Source organism: Leptodactylus fuscus, chromosome 7 (assembly GCF_031893055.1).
Source record: "Leptodactylus fuscus isolate aLepFus1 chromosome 7, aLepFus1.hap2, whole genome shotgun sequence".
Classification (NCBI taxonomy): domain Eukaryota; kingdom Metazoa; phylum Chordata; class Amphibia; order Anura; family Leptodactylidae; genus Leptodactylus; species Leptodactylus fuscus.
In genome coordinates, this window is record NC_134271.1 from 13,007,013 (window position 1) to 13,024,222 (window position 17,210).

The following is a 17,210-nucleotide window of genomic DNA, read 5'->3' on the forward strand; positions in this document are numbered from 1 at the left end:
TTTTTTTTTTTTTGTCTTTTTAACCCATTCTGAGCCGGTTATAAAACTTTTTTTTTTTTCCCTCACTCGAAAGCCCCATGACCGTGAAGCCAAAGATTTTTTCCAAAGTAAGGCCAATCTACCAGAATTTTACTTGGGTTCTTGCGCTCTGAGGTTGTACTTGCGGCGCACTCATTGTCTCACGTGGACCATTTTGATAGTGGATTCTGCCTAGATATTACAGGACCGGGCCATGGCGTGTTTATTTGTGCATAAGAAAAGATGGAGGCAAAATATGGATGATTTTGGACTTACCGTTCGGAGGTTGTTGTTTTGGACAGCAACGTCATAAGTTGAAATGACAAGTGTACAAACACTCATTTGTTTGCCATGGTCTGTGGCCTGGTCTTGGCCTCCAATGAAGGACTGCGGACCAGTCATTTGGCATTAATGACCAAAAAAACCCAACATGGCAGATCAGCTCTTCGACACAGGTCTTTGCCATCGGTCAGCAACCGTCACGCTTGTTCTGCTAGTACTTGGAAGAAACTGGTCTAAGGCTAAGGGTACAGAACCACGGTGCACTGCGGGAAGCCCATTGTGGACATCCTGTAGTCAGTGGATCCAGCCATGGTTCTTGGTCACCATTCTCGGGAAGATTTCCCAGTCTTATAACTTAACACTGCCAACGTTGAAAAACTGGTCCAATCCCACAGCAATGTTTAAACATGTTGCGGGTTCGGAATCTGCAGTGGGGGGAAAAAAATGTCTGCAGTGTTTGGATGGGTCCCGGCCATAAATTGAACTTTGGGTCATCCATAACTTTAATGTATGGTCAGTTTAAGATGATGTGACACTAGATATGGTGTGAGTTGACCCTACCATCAATTTGACACCCATATGTTTCCATGTCCTTCATTGGTTTCATCGGGAAGATGGCCACACATTCATGTCCTCTCCGTTCCAGGGGGCTTCCAGTTCCCTGGTCTTATGGAAAAGCCTTGAGTTATGGTTTTCGATGTGTTCGGGTACGCTATTTTCACCCACCAGGGTAGTCTTCATGTGTTGCCTTATGATCAGTAATAGGTCCGTGTGCTCAGACAATGTGACTATACGATGTCCTACACCAGTTGGCATCTCTCTGGTTGGCGAGGACATTTATGGCGTTCTTCAGATGTGCGGAAGGTGCCAGCAGCTCACAGCGATCCAAGTTTACATAACACGACCTACTTACAAGGAGCCGCGTATCTGTCTGGTTGCATAGCCGCTCTTCTCTAGAAGTAGGTAAAAGCCTCGGGGAACTTTGTAGTAGGCCATCCTAGGACAGGAGCTGTCACTACGAAATTATTATGGAAATATGCCGTGTGAATCTGAGGGTCTGTTGTTGGCGATCATTGTATTGAGGTCATCGATCATTGATCATAAAGGATGGCCTTCCCTCTATGAAACATTTTATTAACAGCGCCCTCTACTGGTCGGAGTTGATAATAAGCCTATTGAGAGAGCTGCAGATTTTATAGGCTGGGTTGTATGGGATCCATTTTTATGAGTTAGATTCCAACTTTTTGCATTTTTCTTTAACCCCTTGTTGGGTCAGTGTTGTCTGTTGTGCTGGACATCGATATTGAAGGCTCTATTTGGGTCCCATAGAGCCCCGATCCCCTCCAGCGGGTCATGTGCTCTTAAGCGTCTGACCATGAAAGTCTTTGTAAGCGCTGCTTTCCCGGAAAGTCTGCTCCGCCACCAGATACAATCTGTGACAAGCCCTGAAGCAATTCGCCGACTTCTTCCGAAGGTTCCCAGGTCGCCAGAAGTGACGGGAAGATTCATTAACAATGTATAGTAATGAGCTCTGGAGAGCTGGTATAATGTCTGCTGGTGACAAAAGAGGAGAAGGTGCGATCCAGGCAATGTCTCAAGATCCAGGGGGTGTCCTCTAAGACACAAGGGGGTGTAGCCGTCATCTCGTGGTGTGTTGTTTAATTCTCTTGCAGCGCCACTGCTGGCAAAATTAAGCATTGCAAGTACCTATTGAAATAAATGGGCTGTCTGTCTGTAATGCACTGATGTGTTGGGTCTAGTTGGGTAGTTTTCTACAAAAATTTTACAAAATTTCCTTAAAGTGATGGATCCTTTTCTGGTGCCGGTGTCCGTCACAGCATGGTGGCCTGTTTAGTCATGACCTATCCGTATGAACAATGGAGTCTGACACCCAGGACCCCCACTGGGCACCACCCAGCACTTTGGCCTCTTCCATGGGCACCAAACACAGAGTCGGGCTTGATATTGCAGCTCAGCCCCATTCACTTGAATAGGACTGAGCTGCTGCTGTATCATGTAACTGATGAATGTGATGACACCAGCACCAAGCAGCTGATCATCAGGGGTCCCGGGTGTCAGACCACCACCAACCACATATTGATGAACTATCCTAAGATCCCAGAAAAGACAACAACACAGATGTGAACAGTGTCTAAGGCTTTCATGTTCAGATGGTCAGTTTGTTGCACCTTTGTTGTTTTGCCCCGAACCATTACAGAGGGCCACCATTAAAGCTCTTATTACAGATGTCATCCAGCTTTCCTAGACCTCTGACTGGCCAGTATACCTAGTTATTCAGTCATTCCAGCACGGTTTGCTCTGATCTCAGCTTCTCGCTGGTGACACACTTGTCTGATGCGTTTATCTCCCCTCTGGTCTTACAGAAGGACAGCTGATACCTGGGAGCAACGGAACAAGATGTAACATCCCCGGGAACTTCATGTGCAGCAGCGGGGACTGTATCCCGGGGAGCTGGCAGTGCGATGGCGTACCCGACTGCTACGACGAGAGCGATGAGAAAGAGTGTCGTAAGTTCTGCTGCCTTGTCTTTACTTTATTTCCACCAATTAGGAGATGATTTGTGGGGTCTATGTCAGCACAGTCCTTACGAGGCAACCACCCTGTAAGAGTATATACCATGAAGACTATATATACACAGTTTACCACTGTCTGGTGGGCGGTCCTGGGCTGGGGTTGATGACCTGGGACCACCCACCTGACAGCATGGAGCCTAATTAGCATATTTGATGGGAATCAACACTGATTACTCAGGAACGGCGAGGTCTAGAGAAAAAGTTCCAACTGCATCGGAATCATTGGAGGGGCACTTACTGAACGATGGGGTGAGGACAGGTCCTTTTTACATGAACTCCGCCACCAGGTCTCATGTGCTGTTCAGTAAGTGTTTTAGCGCTCCTCAATGTACTTTTTTTTTTTAACTTAAAGGGGTTGTACCAATACCTATTTAAAGGGGATAGTCTTGTTGAATGAATTCTGAATGGGACGTGATGATTGTATTCAATTCAAAGGGGAGATATATAAATGTGTATACAGAAAGCGCCCTCTAGTGGTGACAGCTGGCGGGAATATGTTTATTATTAAACTCTCAGACCTAATGTGGATATTCTGTATTGTCAGATCACCTTCATGTGAACCCTATGCCTAATCTTCAAGTACAATCACTGTGTTTGGAGTAATAGTAGCAAAGGGTTAATAGTATAACGTGTCCGTTCTCTCATCCACAATGGCGGCCACGGACGCTCTTAAAGTCCAGTAAGAAGGGGCAGATCATGCAGTTTGTGTTTTTTATGTCTTCTATCATCCTTAGACTACCAGGGGTAAAATCCAGACACCGCTTCTAGGTTTTTATCATAGAAGATCATTGCATTGATTATGTAATTCACTCTCCTTAAAGCACCATGCGGAGTGTGAACAGGGTCTAACTGCATAGCCGAGACCCGTGATATGAGACATCTCCAATTTCATTAGGCAGGTGCCAGAGAGGAAACCTGTTTTAGACTGGAAATCGTTCCACCTGGTAGAAGAAGAAATATTTCCATGGAGAGATTGCAAGACCCGGAGAGCAGAGGTGGCGTTACATTGTTATTAAACGTCACATTGTATCTGTGAAAATCACATCCTGTTGATGCGCCGTACGTTGTTCTGTACATAAGGGCAATGGAAGGGGAGATAATCCCGTTACTGGTGTCATTGGTGTACAGGAGCTTCAATTTACAGCCGCTTGGCAGGAAATATTTGGAAAAATTGCATAAATGACAGTCTCGGTAAGTATAATAGTATAATAGGGGCTTGTTTCTTAAAGTGTACCTCCGATAATAAAACCACTTTTTAGAAATGAATAGTGCAGGTGACTATAAGAAACTTTGTAATAGATCTTATTAAAGAAATCTGTTTCCTTCTCAATTTATCAGACTGAATTACTTTTTTTTTTACATAGACGTCTGTGGAGAGGTTGGGGGAGAAGGCTGCTGAAAAGACACACTAATAATTGCAGCTGTAATTCTGCTACACTGTGAGGGAGAGACCTCTGCTAACACTGCCATGTTTCAAGATATGGCGTTACCACTGCATAAAATGAGGTAATAAATCGATTAGTCCCCTCCTCTCCCTTCCCGTCTCCATAAACTTCTGTATGTCAGCTGAGAAATGTGTTTCCTTCACTTATTTTCACTCTGATTCTCTCAGAGATAATAGACTATCTCTGTACTCAGCCCACAACAGAAGTCTATGGAGAGAGGAGGAGGAGGCTGTTAATTGATTTGTTGCCTGTTTCTATGTATTGGCAGAGCTTTATCTTGAAATATAGCAGTGTCAGAAGAGCACTGTCACAGGGTAGCAGTTTTGCAGTTATTTGTGTCTTTTCCAGCAGCCTGCTCCTCCCCTCTCCATAGACTTCTATGTAGCAAAGTTACTCCACCTGATAAAATGAGAAGGAAACAGATTTCCTAAATAAGATATATTATATTCCTCTGTGCTATTCATTTATGAAAAGTGGTTTTATATTCGAGGGCACTTTAAGTAGTTCCCTGATGGCAAACTGGCCAATTTCTGCAGGATCATTGCTAATAGTAACATTGAGTGGAATGTTTGGTGCAAGAACCTTTCTTGCACCAAACATGCCACAAGCCCCAATTGCTTCCTTGCTTGCCACACTGTCCGAGTGAGGGCAAGCGGGGTGGGGATGGAGGTGAACGAGTTTTGCGGTGTGAGTTAAAAGGCAAATCTGCTGAAACGATACGCCAGTCTTAATAAATTTGCCACCTTATGTTTCATAAGATAAGATATTCCTTTAATAGTCCCACAATGGGGAAATTTCAGTGATACAGTTTCATAGATGGTACAGTAGTATATAACAAGAGAGAAACACATAGAAGCTCATGGCAGATAGAGAAATCCTAGGAATCATAACAACCAAGACAATACAAGTTTCCCATTCAAACACTTTAGTGTTGCTTTGTACATTTCTGAACTAAATCTGAGGGTTTTTTATTTTTCTACACTTCAGGTCAAAAATGGTCAAAAAACATCTTGTGAGCGTCTCCGCACCAAGCTCAAGTATTTAGAAATCCTTATCATGTGCCTTTGCTGCTTCTGCTGGTCAAGGGCGGTACTGCAGCCTTGTCCCCGGATTGCACATCCCATTGCTTTAAACCTTTGGTCCTATTAATGAACTAGAATACGTGTCAGTGTGTGCGTGTGGGGCCACCGCTGGCTTGGACTCTCCTCGGCAGAGGCTTCTAATCTCTTCTTTTATCATTTTATCTAAATCCCCGATGCAGTGTGTGCGATCCTGATAGACGGGGCCCAGAAGATGCTTCCTCGACGGCTCCTTTCACAAATAATATTTCTTGATGGCAAATAATCTGCTGCAGCTCGGGGACCTTGCATAATGACAGTTCTGTAGACAGACCTTGTTCTCTCCAGTCCCGAGCCTATTAAATAGATGGCGCTCTGGAAAATGGAGATTTTTTTACACCCAAAATTGTCAACTGGGGGCCGGCAGCAAAATCCTACATGGTTCAGTACAGCCCTATGATGAGCACAGGATTGGCTTGTGAGGCTGCACCTTACTAGTCAGGTAGGTTAAGGTGAAGCTCTGCGTATACACAGGCTGTGCTTCTATATGGTAATGGTTTCACTAAGTGTTAGTCTGTACGCTTCATTCCTCCATTGATTTCATATGGACCTTCACTTCTTTCATGTGGGTGTCCCTTCCACTATTACCTGCTGGATGTGAGATTGTGAGAATGTGATTGCCCCCTACCTACCCCTGCAGAGTCTGTTGTAGGTGTTCTCTTTTTTTTTTTTCTACACTGATCCACATCCTGTCTGATCTTTCCCTTCCCCTGCAGAGTCTGCTATAGCTTCTCTCTTCTCATCCTGTCTGATCTCTCCCTTCCCCTGCAGAGTCTGCTATAGGTTATGTTTTTACACTCATTCACATGCTACCTGATCTCTCCCTTCCCCGGAAGAGCCTGCTTTCCGTGCTTCCGAAGCAGCAGCACAGCCAGCTATCAACAGGAGATGAACAGACCCTACATGAAGGCTTATCACTCCCTTCACGCCGATCTCCCATTAAAACTCTCCTCTCCATCTCTGCAATTGTCTCTTATACTGAGAGAAGGGAGGAGAGACCAAAGAGCCAACAGCCAATATCCGAAACAGCAGCACAGCCAGCTATCAACAGAAGATGCAACGTCCCTACATCATTTCTTACCTTCATACTTACTGATCTCCCCTTTTAAAACTTCTCCCCCCTCCCTGCTATTATCTCTAACACAGAGAGAAGGGAGGGGGACAGGAAAAGAGCCAGGATCTGGATCAGAAGCAGCAGGACATCCAGTTATCAACAGTGGTTGCACAGATCCTACAGTAGAAAAATGACAGGAAAACCACCACCACGAACCACAAAAAAAAAACTGTTTGAGGTTTTGCAGTACTTGTATTTGTCATAGAATTACAGTTTTGGGACTCTTCCTCAAAATTGTGTTGTCATGCTCCTCTGCTACTCTTCCTGGAAATGTATACAAGAATCCATGGGCAAAGGAGAAATTAAGAAATCCAAAGGGATATTACCATCCCTCTTTTCAATAGCACCCGTGCAGACCCAATGTGACACCGTGAGCACTGATTGGATTGTATCCATTAGCAAGGTCGTGGCAACACCCAGCATTTCCAGGAGGAACAATAGAGGAACGTAGCAACAAAGTTCTAAGAAAAGCTGCTCCAGACTTGTTATTTCATAGAGCACTTTGTAAAACATGTCAGAAGAGGCGACACCTTCTCTGTAAAACCTGCGCCGCACCGAATCCAACCCCTGATATTATGATAGGCGTCAGTTTATTTTCCAAAAAATTTAGAGGTTTTTTTTTTTTTTTCCTTTTTCTAAAACTGCAGCGGAAATTCATCTCCAGTATAAATCGCTAGAAATGTTTTTCTTCCATTAGTAAGAGGTAAAACGTAGTAGCAATTTAGAGGGAATTATATACCTAGCCCTCCATATTCTCTGCACTCCGCATGTATCCAAGGGTTAGGATTTGTGACTCCCCGGTGGGCACGGCCATTGACTCTACATTACACATACCCACACCGCGCGCCTAATCTGACCGTACAATGTACTCGCTCCACAATTACCGGGAAATTGCCTTAGTGGGTCGATACGGAGACCAGTCCTATAAGCGGTATGTGATAATTGGGGGTCTTGCTACAGATTTCGCATTGGGGGGCCAAGAAACTGAGCATACATGTGCTTAGGGGTGGCGAGAGGAATAGCTGTTGACAGACCACTATGGTTAGCCATAGACATATGGCCTTGATGAAAGTCCTTCTGTTATTACCCAACTTTTCCAGATTCCTGAATGGTACGTTACATTGTGGTGGTGCCTGATATTACAGCTCAGTCCCATTCACTTGAATAGGACTGAACTGCGAACACTGGAGACTGTGGTGAAACTAAGGCCGTGTTTGCTCATTAAGGTTTTTGTTGTGATTTAGTCGCACATTTTGACGCTGAATCGTGACAGCATATACCACAGTAGTGCGACTCGAGTATATGTCCACATGACCGGGAAATGAGCATGCATATATATGCGTATGTGCGATACTTTCATTGTATTCCAGCGAATACTATGGCCAATCCGTGCTCTTTGGGGGGTTGTAGTTGTCGCAGCTGGAAGTCGCATATGACACGCCATCGTACGTCGGACGTATTCCGTAACGCCAATTGTAAGATGTTAATAGTCCTTGTCATCGCTGTGACTTGTTTCTCTGTCTCCTTCTTTTTCTTTCCCACTTTACATCAGACAAATACGTAAAACTAAGAAGACCTGCGTCCCTGCGGACAGGTAACTCGCCTCCCTGGATGTATACCTCACCTGCATGCCGTACATTCATCTGTAATTTGGTGTGATCACCGTAGGAGGCAGCCATTTTATCATGCGCACCATAAGTTCCGATCCTTTCATTTACAGAGCTATATTATACAAAAAGAAAATTGACTCCAACAAAATGGCTGTCTCTGAATGTGCCCTTCATGGCCTCCTGCCTGCACCCGTGACCTTATTGTCTTTGTGATTTGTGATATATGAGTTTCCCAAGTCCACACCATATTGAAGAAAGTCTGTGGGTCAAGAGGTTGTCCTGCTCTGGAGGATTTATTAGGGGGTTACATTTACTCTCAGGGGGGTCCTGTCTCAGGGGAGGTGATTTATGGCTGTTCCCAGACCTTGGTGGTGCTGAATAACATGACCCCCTTACCAACATGTCTGTGTTGTCCACGTCCTCGAGGGTTTAAATATAACTTTCGGCCTAGTAAGAAAGTTATATTTATCCCCTACTAAGACCATTGAAAAACGCATCTCATCCTGCTAAATACAAGCCCTTGTACAGGTTAGGACTGTGTGAATGAGAAGGGATCTGGTGGGTCTTGTTTTTTGTGGGGTGTTCTTATTTTATTTTATTTTTTGTAATCAAATTGCAAAAATTGGTCCAAGACCATCACTTTTTTGTGTTAATGCACCCACGATAACCTTCCAGCTCGCCTTCCCCCGATCGCTTTAAAAGAAAGTTAAAAAGTCGAAGTCTCCTAAGATTTTATTGGATTCAGACAAGTAAGTTCTCTGGGATGGAGTGCGGGCGCTCATCACATTTGTGAGATGCGCGCTCGGCACCCCTGTCATTCCTGATTCTCTTCACTGAGCGCCTTCCCCGCATTCGACCCGTTCCGTAACATGATGGGACTGACAGGTTAGGATTTGCCTCAGTAAGTGCGCTACCTTGTACTAGCGCAAATTATATCTAGAGAACAACCTGCAGGCGGTCGCCGGTTTCTTATTCATTGGTAATACCCTCTTGAAAATATTAAAGGAACTCAAAACCTGTAGTCAGATGCTTAGAGGAGCATACAAGATGATGACAAGCGCCAGGATCCCTCATACATATATGTATGGGAACGTTCTCAGAACTAGGAATACGTGCCGGAAAGTCGTGATTGTGGGGGCAGGGTAAAGAGTTGTACGGGATTGCAAAAAAAAAAGTCTTTTTTGACGAAACGGCGCCACCCCTCTCTACAGTTGGTGTGCGGTATTATAGATCAGCTCTGTTATGAATAGAGCTCGACTGCAATACCACACTTGACCTGTGGACAGGTGTGGCGCTGTTTTTTTTAAAGAAAGCAGCTATGGTTTTGCAATCCGGAACCTACATCCTATTCTTAAGATAGGTTATCAATATGCGATTGGTTGCATATTGTTTGAACATTACCAAACACAGAGCCGTATATTTTGGAGGGGTTGTGCCTGTTCACTTGAATGGGACTGAGCGGCTGCATGTGAACAACGAACATGACATTATCAGTACTGGGAAGGGGTGCTGCAACCTCTTCAAACATCTGATCGGCAGGGGTTCTTGGTGTTGGACCCCAACAATGGGATATTGATACCCATCCTAAGGATACATCATCAATACGTAAAACCCGTTAATGGAGGATAAGTGTCGTATGACTCAGGGCGAGGCGCTAGGACCCCATTCATCCCCAGATCAGGGGTCTGTGAGTCCCACTTATTGGGCACCAGTCTTGTGATTTCTGGGGGTCTTAGCAGTCGGACCCTCAGTGATCCCTTATACTGTGGGTAGGTTTTTAGGGTTTTTAGTGTCTAAACCCCCTGCCGAGACCCCTACAGCTTATGAGATCAGGTGTAGCTGTGAGTGGTAGTGAGCACGTCCATCTCTGCTGTGTTCACATGGAGCATTCAGCGCCTCCGGTTCTTGTATTGTGGCTGCGTCAAGGCTCGGTCTGTGCGATCTGTATCCAGTGACTGCCCTGTCTCTCTCCATTCCTCCCGTATACCCTGACATCTCCTGCTCTGACACATTGCTGTGCGGGGCTGAGGTCTGTGCCAGTTCCCCGGCTGTGCTTTTATGCGAGCAGTCAGTAACTCTCATCCCTTTATGACCCTCTATTGCCTCTTCTGATGACATTTCGGCTCTTTTTCAGGCTCCTGCTGTTTGTCGGGATCATTGTCCTTGTAAAGAGTAATGTCTGACGTTAGAGTTTATGATGTGAACGATCTGTAGGACGCGGGGAAAATCGACCGAGCCCGTTATGAGTTTATTTTTACTCTTTGGATTCTTAGTCTAGGGTTGTCACCCAGCTTTCCAAGCAGCCTGAGTGACCTTTTATATCTGCAACGTGATATGACTATATCCCTCTTGTGTCCTGCAGGCCGGACAGTTCTAGTGAAACAGGAGGAACTGGATGAACAATAGTTAAAGCCCCCACAGGGACTCAGATTAACTCTCATCTATATCCTGCTAACTGCTGGATTGCTGTTAAAGGGGTACTCCGATTGTAGGACAATTTGTGGCCATTCATGAGGTGTTCTCAGCAACTTCCTGCAGTGCCGGTACAGGAACAGGAAATAGACTGTCTGCAACAGGACCTGGGCAAGATGGCAACACCCATTACTTATTAATTGAGAGTCTGTCCTTTAGGATGGGGGTTTGACACCTAGAACCCCTGCTGATCAGTTATTTCAAGCAGCAGTCATGATCCCTCAATGTCGCTTCCATTTCACAGGCCACACGTAACAGTTTAGTCCCATACAAGTGTGATTTGTCCAATTTCTGGACAATCCCTTTAAAGATATTCTATCATTAAAATCACATTTTTTTATCGATCACACGTAGGAATAGCCTTAAGAAAGACTATTCTTCTCCTACCTTTAGATGTCTTCTCCGGTCCGCCGGTCGGTGGAAATCTGGGTTTCCGTCTGTATGCAAATGAGTTCTCTCGCAGCACTGGGGGCGGTCCTCCACGCTCAAACAGCACTGGGGGCGTCCCCAATGCTGCGGGAGAACTTTCCAGCCCCGCCTCCATCTTCTTAGGGAACGGCTTCTTCACGCGTCTTCTTCCGGAGCTGGGTTCAAACTTCTAGGCCTCGGGCAGAGCCGACTGCGCATGCCCACAGGCCACAAGAAAATGTCCGCTTACTTACTGTGTAAGCAGCCATTTTTCTTGTGGCCGCGGGCATGCACAGTCGGTTCTGCCCGAGGCCTAGAAGTTTGAACCCAGCTCCGGAAGAAGACGCGTGAAGAGGACGTTCCTGAAGAAGATGGAGGCGGGGCTGGAGATTTCTTTTGCAGCATTGGGGAAGCCTCCAGTGCTGTTTGAGCGTGGAGGACCGCCCCCAGTGCTGTGAGAACTCATTTGCATACAGACGGAAACCGGGATTTCTACCGAACGGTGGCGCGGAGAAGACATCTAAAGGAAGGAGAAGAATAGCCTTACTTAAGGCTATTCCTACGTATGATCGACAAAAAAAATTGATTTTAATGGTAGAATCCCTTTAATGGGGTTTCCTCAATATGGACATATAACTGCCTGGTCACTGGGGGTCCAACCTCTGGAACCCACAGCGATCAGAATGGGGTTCTGCAAGTTCTATGGATCAGTCCCTACACAAGCAGAGGTCTCCTACATGGTCATGGCCATGATGGCCGCCTCTCCTGCCCGGGCCATGTGTCTTCCGTTGGTCCCAGGACCTCGTCCTTGACTTTACCGCAGTGACCCGCTCATAACAATGCAGAGACATACATTAATTGACTTTCCGCTCTGACTACATTTTTGGTCTGCTTTACTAAGTCGGGATCAGTCGGCAGTCTATAATTCACAGAAGCCGGTGCGTATTATTCACCAGAGGAGCGATGACATTGAAATGGAGATATGATAATTCCTCTCGGCGCTCCTTCACTATTGTGCCATATAATTGCTCTTGTTTAATCTGCGAGCTTCGTCTTCCTCGCCACCGTCTTCCTTTCTGCTAGGTATAATAATTCAGACATTTTTCTCATGCTGACTTTAGCTTCTCATTTCCTTGAATTTATTCTGCATGCATTAAAGAAGTCCTCCTAATACCGTAATAACCCGCAGAAGATTATAATGTCGTAATTGCTGAATAATCACATCGCCCGACGCAATTATACTCGGATGGGGCGCCATTATGAAAATTGTATGTGGTTTAAATAGTTAAAGGGGGTACCGTAGCGTATAATAAATAAGGGTCACGTAGGGGGAAGAGACTGCTAAAACCACGGCGGGAGGAGGGGGTATACTACGTACTTGTGCGACGAATGGCGTCTTCTAAGAAGGAAGCGCACCTAGCTGTTGCCCATTGGATTTAAAGGGGTTTTCCACCCCCGAATGATTTTATTTTTTGACAGTATCCAGTTTCCATTGTCTTGATCTCACCAGTGTAAGTTGTCGATGACTTTATCCAACCAGATCTGTGCTTGTCCCCAAATAAGAGTCTGGTCCCATCGTTTCATGATCACATATTTGTCCTCCATTTTTTAGACCCAGTCAACATGATGTTCTCATATGGTCACCACAGCCATCGATGTTCCCATTGAGTAGTGATTTCTGTAAAATATTGTGATAACATGGATTATTAAAAAGCTGTTTAAAAATGTGAAAGTGGAACCAGACACATCGTAACGGTATTTTTTCCACCGTTTACTTCTAGTTTGGCATTCTATAGAATTTAGAAGAGGAAGCTGAATGTGTTCTCCTTTATTGTTACAGCTAAAGCCAAATCCAAATGTGGCCCAAAGTTCTTCCCCTGCGCTAGTGGGATCCACTGCATCATCGGCCGATTCCAGTGCAATGGGTTCGAGGACTGTCCTGATGGAAGCGACGAGGAGAATTGCAGTAAGTGATTCTGAGGTTACATGAAGTGATGGGCTATCAGGCCTTCTGTAATTCTGCCTATATACAAGAATAGAACTACTATAATACTGCTCCTATGTACAAGAATATAACTACTATAATACTACTCCTATGTACAAGAATATAACTGCTATAATACTGCCCCTATGTACAAGACTATATAACTACTATAATACTACCCCCTATGTACAAGAATATAACTCCTATAATACTACTTCTATGTACAAGAATATAACTACTATAATACTACCTCCTATGTACAAGAATATAATTACTATAATACTACTCCTGTGTACAAGAATATAACTACTATAATACTACCTCCTATGTACAAGAATATAACTACTATAATACTACTCCTATGTACAAGAATATAACTACTATAATACTACCTCCTATGTACAAGAATATAACTACTATAATACTACTCCTATGTACAAGAATATAACTACTATAATACTGCTCCTATGTACAAGAATATCGTATGTGGGTTTGTGTGTTTGGATGTTTGTTCCTCAATCACGCAAAACCTGCTCCACCGATTTGGCTGAAATTTTCCACAAACATAGTTACTACACTCGATTGCGCAATAGGCTACTTTTCGTCACAATAGCGCACATACGTTTTTCCCAGGACCCCCACAAAACCCAAACTCGCATCACTATCTCTGCAATCTCACACACTTTGGACCATAGCAAGCCACAAAATTCATATTACCCTCTACAGCAGAGGTCAGCAACCCCTGGCACACGTGCCAAGAGTGGCACTCCTGCCATGTTTCACTGGCACACCAGCAGCACAGGACCTGCAAGAGTTAAATGAAGTCCGAGGTCCCTTCAGTACTCTGCTAGAGCTGAGGCATACGGACACTCCCCTTTGAGAGGGGTGCAGGAAACCCAGGGGGTGGAGCTTAATCGCTCAGGTCTGTGCCTGCTATAGTGGTCTGCATCCTGCAAAAATTCCCCGAGGAGGAGAGGAAGCTGCTAGCAAAGTGAAACTGAAAAACACACAGGTACATAGGATTACTGTTCTCATTAATGTCAGGCATTTGGGGTTATTAGTTTAGTGTTAGTAACTCCATGTGCCTCACATTAATAGGAATAAACCCCATCATGTCCCTCATATTAACCCCTGTGTGCCTCATATAAAGGTTACTAATATGTGAGACATATGGAGGTACTAATAAAAGACCTCAATAATGAAGATACTTAATTATTACCTCCAAGTCTCTCACATATCAGTAACTCTTACACAAGGGTTAATGTGAGGGACATGATGGGGTTAATTGCTATTAATAAGAGGCGCATGGAGTTACTAAATTGTCATGCACAGGGACAGACTTTATGTTGCTTGCTCAAGAGTATCCTGTGCCCAAAACTTACATGTACTGGCGGAAAATAACAAATCATACAATGTTGTATATTCACTTGAAATACCACTGTCCCAAAGACACTATGTACAGTTTCTCAGAACACCGTATAGCAGCTGAAATACAAATTACATTCATCACAAAAGTCTCACGTATTCTCTGAATTACAGCAACAACAAGATACAGTTACATTTCATATCCCATACCTTATACACAGTACGAAAACCTTACCCGCACCTGTATATACCCACTTCTACAATCACCGCAGACAAAGTCGCGGGTACCAGCTAGTAACTGCTATAATATTACTCCTATGTACAAGAATATAACTACTATAATACTACTCCTATGTACAAGAATATAACTACTATAACACTACCTCCTATGTACAAGAATATAACTACTATAATACTACCTCCTATGTACAAGAATATAACTACTATAATACTGCTCCTATGTACAAGAATATAACTACTATAATACAGCTCCTATATACAAGAATATAACTACTATAATACTGCTCCTATGTACAAGAATATAACTACTATAATACTACTCCTATGTACAAGAATATAACTACTATAATACTGCTCCTATGTACAAGAATATAACTACTATAATACTACTCCTATGTACAAGAATATAACTACTATAATACTGCTCCTATGTACAAGAATATAACTACTATAATACTACTCCTATGTACAAGAATATAACTGCTATAATACTGCCCCTATGTACAAGACTATATAACTACTATAATACTACCCCCTATGTACAAGAATATAACTCCTATAATACTACTTCTATGTACAAGAATATAACTACTATAATACTACCTCCTATGTACAAGAATATAATTACTATAATACTACTCCTGTGTACAAGAATATAACTACTATAATACTACCTCCTATGTACAAGAATATAACTACTATAATACTACTCCTATGTACAAGAATATAACTACTATAATACTACCTCCTATGTACAAGAATATAACTACTATAATACTACTCCTATGTACAAGAATATAACTACTATAATACTGCTCCTATGTACAAGAATATCGTATGTGGGTTTGTGTGTTTGGATGTTTGTTCCTCAATCACGCAAAACCTGCTCCACCGATTTGGCTGAAATTTTCCACAAACATAGTTACTACACTCGATTGCGCAATAGGCTACTTTTCGTCACAATAGCGCACATACGTTTTTCCCAGGACCCCCACAAAACCCAAACTCGCATCACTATCTCTGCAATCTCACACACTTTGGACCATAGCAAGCCACAAAATTCATATTACCCTCTACAGCAGAGGTCAGCAACCCCTGGCACACGTGCCAAGAGTGGCACTCCTGCCATGTTTCACTGGCACACCAGCAGCACAGGACCTGCAAGAGTTAAATGAAGTCCGAGGTCCCTTCAGTACTCTGCTAGAGCTGAGGCATACGGACACTCCCCTTTGAGAGGGGTGCAGGAAACCCAGGGGGTGGAGCTTAATCGCTCAGGTCTGTGCCTGCTATAGTGGTCTGCATCCTGCAAAAATTCCCCGAGGAGGAGAGGAAGCTGCTAGCAAAGTGAAACTGAAAAACACACAGGTACATAGGATTACTGTTCTCATTAATGTCAGGCATTTGGGGTTATTAGTTTAGTGTTAGTAACTCCATGTGCCTCACATTAATAGGAATAAACCCCATCATGTCCCTCATATTAACCCCTGTGTGCCTCATATAAAGGTTACTAATATGTGAGACATATGGAGGTACTAATAAAAGACCTCAATAATGAAGATACTTAATTATTACCTCCAAGTCTCTCACATATCAGTAACTCTTACACAAGGGTTAATGTGAGGGACATGATGGGGTTAATTGCTATTAATAAGAGGCGCATGGAGTTACTAAATTGTCATGCACAGGGACAGACTTTATGTTGCTTGCTCAAGAGTATCCTGTGCCCAAAACTTACATGTACTGGCGGAAAATAACAAATCATACAATGTTGTATATTCACTTGAAATACCACTGTCCCAAAGACACTATGTACAGTTTCTCAGAACACCGTATAGCAGCTGAAATACAAATTACATTCATCACAAAAGTCTCACGTATTCTCTGAATTACAGCAACAACAAGATACAGTTACATTTCATATCCCATACCTTATACACAGTACGAAAACCTTACCCGCACCTGTATATACCCACTTCTACAATCACCGCAGACAAAGTCGCGGGTACCAGCTAGTAACTGCTATAATATTACTCCTATGTACAAGAATATAACTACTATAATACTACTCCTATGTACAAGAATATAACTACTATAACACTACCTCCTATGTACAAGAATATAACTACTATAATACTACCTCCTATGTACAAGAATATAACTACTATAATACTGCTCCTATGTACAAGAATATAACTACTATAATACAGCTCCTATATACAAGAATATAACTACTATAATACTGCTCCTATGTACAAGAATATAACTACTATAATACTACTCCTATGTACAAGAATATAACTACTATAATACTGCTCCTATGTACAAGAATATAACTACTATAATACTACTCCTATGTACAAGAATATAACTACTATAATACTGCTCCTATGTACAAGAATATAACTACTATAATACTACCTCCTACGTACAAGAATATAACTACTATAATACTACTCCTATGTACAAGAATATAACTACTATAATACTGCTCCTATGTACAAGAATATAACTACTATAATACTACTCCTATGTACAAGAATATAACTACTATAATACTGCT

General features: G+C 43.2%; 1 protein-coding gene across 3 annotated transcripts in view; it reads left to right on the forward strand.

Annotated features, from left to right (window-relative positions):
• The window catches only part of LDLRAD3 (low density lipoprotein receptor class A domain containing 3), a 118,423-nt gene that overhangs the window by 24,434 nt on the left and 76,779 nt on the right, over positions 1-17,210 (forward strand). For 2 of the 3 annotated variants that reach the window (XR_012717218.1, XM_075281064.1), the window contains exons 2-4: positions 2,685-2,828; positions 8,124-8,165; positions 12,902-13,027. Coding sequence is in view for 2 of the 3 variants with exons in the window: in XM_075281064.1 (XP_075137165.1) it covers positions 2,685-2,828; positions 8,124-8,165; positions 12,902-13,027 (312 nt within the window). In the remaining variant the exon portion in view is untranslated. The remainder of the gene's footprint in view (positions 1-2,684; positions 2,829-8,123; positions 8,166-12,901; positions 13,028-17,210) is intronic. The other variant, XM_075281065.1, reaches the window with a different exon arrangement.